At 46.1% G+C, this 7,579-nt stretch overlaps 1 protein-coding gene across 1 annotated transcript; it reads right to left on the bottom strand.

Moving 5' to 3' along the window:
* Nucleotides 1-876: 876 nt before the first annotated feature.
* PHF5A (PHD finger protein 5A) lies at nt 877-7,525 on the bottom strand. The gene is made up of 4 exons (XM_054271827.1): nt 7,274-7,525; nt 6,141-6,164; nt 4,572-4,738; nt 877-1,571 (listed from the first exon to the last, which is right to left on the bottom strand). Exons 1-4 carry the CDS (start codon nt 7,323-7,325, stop codon nt 1,482-1,484), a joined length of 333 nt encoding a protein of 110 aa, XP_054127802.1. The 5' UTR covers nt 7,326-7,525; the 3' UTR covers nt 877-1,481.
* Nucleotides 7,526-7,579: the final 54 nt, after the last annotated feature.

Raw genomic sequence — 7,579 nt, 5'->3', positions numbered from 1 at the left:
TAGCTGTAGGGCCAGTGACAGCTACAACCAGCTGAAGCAGGGAAAAATTACTTTTGAGGAGAGGATAATCACAACTTGTGTGCTTTCCACTTTTATCCAAATGGTTGGAGCAGGTAGAAGAGGTATTTAAGCCAAGGAGTAGTTAGAGGAATTGGTACTAGCCTCAAGGGAATAGCTGAATTCCTGGAAGGGGCACAAAACAAAAAAAGGTCTGGGGGCTCTGCACCCAAAAACTGAACAAAGACAACTATGTTAGTGTAGCACATGCTCTGCTCAGACTGCAAGTGCTTGAAGGACTGCAGGGCACGCTGAGCCAGGGCCCTGCTTTAACCATCTGAGGAGCACACACCCGTGGGGAACTCGGTTCCGCCTCGGCACAAAGGCCCTGTTCCCAGATCTTTGCTGAGCCAACAGACTGCTTTTAGCCTCTCCTGGTATTTGACTAACAAGCAGCCTCTGGTTTCCAGCACGCACACGGCCAATAGCCCAGAACACAATGGTTGGTTTCCCATTACAGCAGGGAAGGCTTTAACTTATTCACAAGAACAGGATAGCCAGTCAAATAGCTTAGTAGGGTTAGAAAGGGATTGGATGTTTGCATGGTGAAACAACATCCACGGCCGTATTAGCCGGGATAAGGGTTACAAGCTCAGCGATCCTCATGCTACGGGACAAAATGATCAGTGGCTGGGATCACAGGCAGACAAAAGCAACAGCCGTTCCCTGAAACTCCTTGTGGCAAGGTCACGTGGCCATAAGCAGAAACCAGATAACCCATTGTGAAGTGCTAGCTGGGCTAATCCTCTGTGTCCCCAGCAAGCTCCAGAGAGGCTAGGCACAGAATGAACCAAATAGAAATCCTTGTTGTACCAAAAATAAAAACCCGAAAGGAAAAGCTTTATTGGTATGCATCCTACAGGAATGGTTACAAGAAATGGCCTTGGATTTATCTGTCAAAGAAAACATGGAACAGATGTGCTGTCCCTAGGAAGGTACCAGACATGAGCAGATTCCTTACAAAACAGGGCAGTATGGAAATATACCGGAGGAAGGGAGGAGGGGAGCGGATTGGTGTTTTGTTCTTCAACACTGATGGATGGGGCAATTTCAAAAAATTGAGAGGAGGCCCAGTAAGAACAACCTCAAGGTGTTTCTCTACACTAAAAACAGCACTTTCCATTTTTACATGGCTCCTTCTATGCGTAAGCGCTTGCCCACTCTGCTTTGTATAGAGCTGGGGCAACTACTAGCAGAGCTTCTGCAAAGGGAAGAGACAGTAATCTTCATTTGCCCTCTCATTACTGGTTCTCATCAGGTTTCAGTCCTCACTCAGTCTGTTATTTCTTCAACCCTAAGTATATTACTGAATTTGTATTGCTTTAGAAAAAAAATAATCAACGAGTTTTCAATAAGAGTGAAGTCCAGAGATGTTCCAAGGCCCTCTTGCCAACCCAACAGGAGGTAGCCACGTATGAATAGGATCACCTCTTCTTGAAGCCATACTTTTTCCTTTCATAGAAAAGATCTGTCTTGGAACTGCCCAGGTTGACGATCTTAGGGCAACCATCTCTCTGTAGGAAAAGAAAATGCAAGTTAGGAAATGAGCAAACACAGAACAACATCATAGCTGTGGCAGATTCTCAGTTCCCACACTCCTTGCCCTGTCCTCAACACATTTCAAACACTTGTACAAATTGCTCTCCAGTGCTGGTTACCACTAAGATAGTGCAACAGAGAAGAGCATGGATGTCTCTTCAGCATTACTGCAGGACATGGTCTCCCTCAGGGCCAAAATGGAAAACAGCTCACATAACATCAGCCATTTAATGAAAAGGATGCGCTGTGCCACGAGACTGGATTCTTTCTAAATCAGGATATGCAGGACTTCTAGGGCCCAAAGGAATAACCTCTCCCCTCCTTAGCAAAGAAGAATCTTGCTGCTCTAGATGTCACCAAACCATTCTTGTGTTTAGGAACCCCTCAGCAGTGACAGCAGAACTGAATCTCAGATTTCTTGTATCCTGGATTGATTACTGCAGAGGCTGTAGGGTCAGCTACCCACCACAGCTACCTAAGTAAGTTCTTGTACCTGAATTCCAGCAGATGGTGAGAAAAAAGCCTTGAGAAAAGCAAGGGGAGTAGGAGAGAGGTGTGGTTGCAAAACCAAATCAGAAATGCCCTCTTGGTAACCTGGGAAAATTTGCCCGTGGGCCACCTGAGTCCAGCACCTGCATAATTCTTTAGGGCAAAACATTATGGCTGGCCACAGCAGCTGTGAGGGACCCAGCAGGCAGAGGAACATGTGTCCTGGGCTGAAGAGCAAGCCTGAGTGCTTTAGATTTAGAAAGCCCCTGGGCAGATGTCAGATGCTGTAGAATCTGCATCCAAGCTGCCTGGCTCCCATGCCAGAGATGCAATCTGGTGGGGAGGATCTGCATGATGGGAATAACAGGAGAGGTGGGGAACAGAAATCATCCCTCCCCCATACACCTGCCACAACCCATTTCTAGCTACTGTCTCCTTATTTCATTTTGAACCTCAATAGTAGGACTCTTTCAAGACTTCCTCCCACAATCCATGGAGTCTGTTCAAAACTTGACAGCCTTATTGCAGGGCTCTGTTCATTCTTCCACCTCCTCCTAAGGACACAGCTCATGAGCACCCTCCTTTCTCCAAGAAAAGATTACTATTTGCAACTCACTGATGTCCTGGGTGACAAGGTGGGATTCAGGCCTTTACCCACAAATCAAAGTGGGCTGAAACAATACTTCATTCCTTCCTCCACCAGAACAAATGAACCAAGAGTAACCAGGTCCTTTGCTTTGTGCCCAACAGCAGTCTATCTCTGCCATCCATTTTATTTGCTTTCTTGCTTCACTATTTTTTCCAGTCTTTCTCTGAGGATGATGAAAATGCTGTAGCTGAAGCCTTAGACTGTTAAAGTTTCAGGTACAGAGCTCTGCCCATCTGGTTTTCTTATTCACATCAGCACCAGATACCATAATTGTGACAGGCAGCAGCACACTTAATTTTTTCTCCTTCTGGGCTCCCTATGCTTGTGCAAGCATTCTTCAATCCTGCAACAAATCATGCCAAATCTGCTGTTTCAGATCTGCAACTTCACATATGCAATAATATGTAACATCTGAGTTTTCTGCTACAGAGCAACTTTCTTCACTCACAGCAGCATTCACCCAGGTGTCACCCAGGTCAGCCCAGACCTGTTATTCTTTTCTAACTCCAGACCTGTTATTCTTCTCTAGCTCTATGTTTTCTACGGTCCTCTTGACAGAGCAGCTGGTTATTTCACACCTGACATAAGATACAGGTAATCTTAGGTTACGAAAAACACTTGTTGGGAACCCCTATGAATCGGTAAAACTAAAACCAAGCCTATTTTGCTCATGACTTATAAAGCCAGGCATCTTCATTCCAAAGGCAAGTGAACAAAATTACTGTTTCTCACAGCATTTATAAAGTAGGAGGCAGCACCCTCATCAAAGCACTTATATCCATATTTGGATACAGAGAAAGATTATGGTCCTGTTAGATCTAATGACTAAACTCAAAGGAGGACCTGCTTCTGTTCTGGATTTGGCTGCAGGTCTCTAGAGAAAACAGGCACTAGAGAGAGTTAAAGCAGCAACTCACTCAGCTGAGGACACTCCTGTAAATCACTCTGAACCACTCTCTCAGCACGTTCTTCACAGTCATTAGGGTGTGTAGAAAATGACATTTGCAGAGCACCCAACAACTTTTAACAGACACTCCCACAGCTACCAGGCCTATATTCTGGGATAGCAGAACTGTAAGCATCATGTTCTTGTTCTCCTGTAAGGTCTTTCTAACGCTTTGTTGCAATTAATGTTCTGCACCCATTGTGTTAGATTATTAACAAAAGCCTTACGAGGGGTGAACAGCTGCCTCATTTCCCACTTGCAATGGCTTTCAGCACAACATTGTAAAAAGATGATAGCTCTGGCTACAGACAAAAGGGACCATTATACCAAAAAATCATTAGCAGAAATAGAAATATCTACAACACAGACAATTCCAGAACAGAGTAAGAAAATATAAATTGTATCCCCCTGAAATTATACAAGAAGCATCAAACTTGTGAAACACAATTACCACACTAAGGACCAACTTTACCTTGTTATTCAAAGGAAAACAAAGGTTCTGATTCCACAGGCCTTATAAGAGTACCATATGTACTCTTAATCGGTGGCTCATAATGGACTTTAGGGAGGAGCTGCTTCTGTCACAGCCTTGCAGTGTCTGCAATATTTCTGACCCTGGTGAAACCTAGGCTGGAGCTGTACTAAGATAACAACCTGAAGTGGTAACAAGCAGTGTGTGGAGTAAATGAACTGTGAGTGTGCAAAACAGTCAGAGATCCTTAGAATGAAGAGAGTTACAACACCTCAAAATGCTTTGCTAACACAGAGACCTATCAACAGGGGAATAAAGGTTTCAGACAAACAAGAGCCAATCGTCCCAGCACTAATTTCAGCAGCTCCAAGCCCCTTAAAGGGAAGCATGACTACCATGCAGCAGGGATGGCAACTTACATCCTTCTCCTGGATGGTGCACTCCTTGCAGTAGTAGGCGTCGGACACGCCGGGCCCCCCGCAGATGACGCAGCGGCCCTGGTAGGAGCCGTAGTTGCACTCGTCACAGATGCGCACCAGGGTGCAGGGCCGCACGTAGGAGTCACAGATCACACACTTGCCATCACCTGCGGGCACAGCACAGCCTTTGCTCACACAGGGTCCCTTCTGCCCCCCCACATCACAGGAAAAGCTTCCTGGTCAAATAACTTCCCTGTACGCTCAAAGACAATACAGCTGAACTGCAGAAACGTGCCTTGCGGGCACAGGGCACAACTTGGTATTGCACACAGACTCGACAGGAACAAGAGCTGTGGCCTGCAATATTTGAGGTTTTTTTAGATTTAGTCATTCATTCACAGTCAGAGAAGAAACGCAAAATTACTTTGCAATTAGCCAAGACTTGCTTAGATTGTACCACTACTTTTACTCTAGAACTTTTCCTGACTTATTTATTTGCAAGAGAAAAAAAGCCACACTGACAGGACTAGAGTCCTTACCTACACAGAAGCAGCAGTGTAAGCTTCTCCCACAGTGCCACATCAACAAAAGACTGGAGTTACTATGCTCAAAGAGATAAGAGATTGTACTCATGGTCCCTTTAATCCTTCATCTGTGACAAGGCCAAAGGAAGGGCAAAGTGGCATAAGCAGCCATTTCACGAAAGTTGCTCTTGCGCTCTCACAAGGAACCGAGTGAAATTCAAGTACTGATATCAAACAGGCAAGGAGCCATCAGATGCCAGGGACAGTTTCTGCTGAGCTGGACCTTAACCAAAACATTGACCTATGGATAAAAGGCTTCATATCCTATTACCAGCTCCCACGGTATCTAATCCTGACTCCCACAACAGCCTGCCTAACCTGCTCTTAAATCTCTGGCGTGACAGCCCTCAGCTACTACCAATGGGAATCTGTTTCACTGTCAGGTGCTCTTGAAAATGATCTTCTTGCTTCAGACTGTCCTTCTCCCACTTTGCTTATTATCACACTGTTTTTGAGTCACAAACTACTCAACTCATTTGTTCTGTTCCCCTACATGTTTTAACAACAGAACACAAGGATTGAACAACAGATCACACTCTTTCTTCCCTTTCACATCATTTGATTCCATGGGTGTTTTTCCTGCTCTAACTTTAGATGTTTGGCCTCCATTTCTTCTTCTCCCAGACGCTAACGGGAACCTTTCTTGCAGTATGACGAAGCCAAAACCCAAAAATGCATTTTCCCCCTGCTTTAAAATGATCAGGATGATATTTTGGTATTGCAGATTACAAGGATCCAGTGAAGCAGGCACTGTAGCCTCAGCCACTAGAAATGCTATCAGCCGGTACTCTGGGACTGCTGAGCTTGCAACTTTTTAAGTATTTCTTGAGCTACACTTGCAATGTCAAGGTAATTGCTCCCATCTCAAAGAGTGACATTAACTTTGGGGTCAAAGGAAAGCTAGATTCCAGCCTTCAAATCCAAACTGCATGGTCTAACCACAACACCACACTCTCAAGCAACTAAATGTGGATGCTATACTTACATTTTTCACAGAGTCTTCCGATTGCTGGGGAAAAAAAAAGAAAAAAAAACTTTGAGGCAGGAGAAAAATCCAAGTACAAACTTGAATGGCAAATAATTATCTTCTGCAATGAGCAGTCCTTAAAAAATTAAAGGTTAAGCTACAGAAACAGTTAGAGCATAAATACAAACATTCATGATAAAAAATATGTATCCTCCTGGAGAGATTTATCAGGACCAAAGATGCACCATGAATGCACAATGACACCCCTCTGCAGTAAGAACACCCACATTCATCCTTCCATTTCAAACAGAGCCAGTGTGTCTGACTGAAAGAAATGTTGTACGTGAGTCTTGGCACAGCTTTTACGCTGGTTTTAGTGGGGGAAAAAGCCAAAATCAAGTGTTTGTTTAAAGCAGTCCAAATACCTTCTTTGCTTTAGAACATGAAGGTAGTTAAATCTGTCTTAGAAGTCTTGTCACTTCTCTGGGACATTCACAACAATGATGTTAGGAACTTGGATAAATGTAATAAATATTGACTTTCAAAGACTAGATATGCACATCCACAAAGACTAAATATTGATTTGTCTGAAGTCTGAGAGAGAAGAGATTTGTCAGGACACGACTTTTCAACACAGACAGATGGTTAGAAGCACTGATTATTCTGAAAAGAGATTTACTATGGACAGTGCAGTTGAATGCTTCGCCTTTACGGATCTTACAGAAAGCTGGTCGTTAAATTTGCTTTTCCAAGGAGTGACAAAAACCTGGAAGGGATATCCCAACTTCTAATCTCGTCTAGGAGTTCTTTGAACCCTGACCCAAACGCTGACTCAGATGCGACAGGGGTAAATCCCGTTATCTGTATTACAGGAATAACCCGGAAGATAACTTTTGCCTCGCGGCCACAAAGATGCTTCCAAATGTTGCTGGATCCATAACGCACGGGGGGAAAAAAAGGGAAATAAAAGGAAAACAAAAGAGGGAGGGAGGGAAGGAGGGCGGAGCGGGTGGCGCGCGCCGCCGCTCCCGCGCCTCAGCCGGGCCCGAGGGCCGCGCGCGGGCCCCAGGGCCGGTACGGCGCGCGCCTCCCGCGCGGCCCGCGGCGGGAAAGGGGCGAAGGGAACCCCGTCCTCTTCCCCGGGCACCCACCGACGCCCGCCTGCTTGCGGCAGAAGATGAGGTCCGGGTGGTGCTTGGCCATGGCGAGGCGACACCGGCCCGGCGCTGCTGCTGCTGCGGGCGCGCGGAGCCCTCAGTGCCGCGCCGCCCCCGGGTCCTGGCCGGGGTGAGAGCGGCGCCTGCCAAAGCGCCTCTCCCGAGCGGGAAAACGCCGAGGGATGCCGAGATAAACTCTCCCCCTAAAGTCACCCCTTCTCTAGCCTTCCCCGGCCCAGAGGAACCCCTCGTGGCAGCACAGGACTCCCTCCTGTCGCGGGTGTCTCCCTGCCAGGACCC

The sequence above is a fragment of the Melozone crissalis genome, unplaced genomic scaffold, assembly GCF_028551555.1.
Source record: "Melozone crissalis strain CALT ecotype California unplaced genomic scaffold, PUWL_Pcris_2 ptg000004l_1, whole genome shotgun sequence".
NCBI classification, from domain to species: Eukaryota; Metazoa; Chordata; class Aves; order Passeriformes; family Passerellidae; genus Melozone; species Melozone crissalis.
This window is presented reverse-complemented; position numbering and strand designations above follow the sequence as displayed.

What these genes read in the sequence shown, in the direction of transcription:
- PHF5A (XM_054271827.1), bottom strand. Translation starts at nt 7,325, where the DNA reads ATGGCCAAGCACCACCCGGACCTCATCTTCTGCCGCAAGCAGGCGGGC. An exon ending in CCGCAAGCAGGCGGGCGTCG is followed by an intron (nt 6,165 to 7,273) that starts GTGGGTGCCCGG and finishes TTTTTTCCCCAG; the next exon opens with CAATCGGAAGACTCTGTGAA. An exon ending in CGGAAGACTCTGTGAAAAAT is followed by an intron (nt 4,739 to 6,140) that starts GTAAGTATAGCA and finishes CTGTGCCCGCAG; the next exon opens with GTGATGGCAAGTGTGTGATC.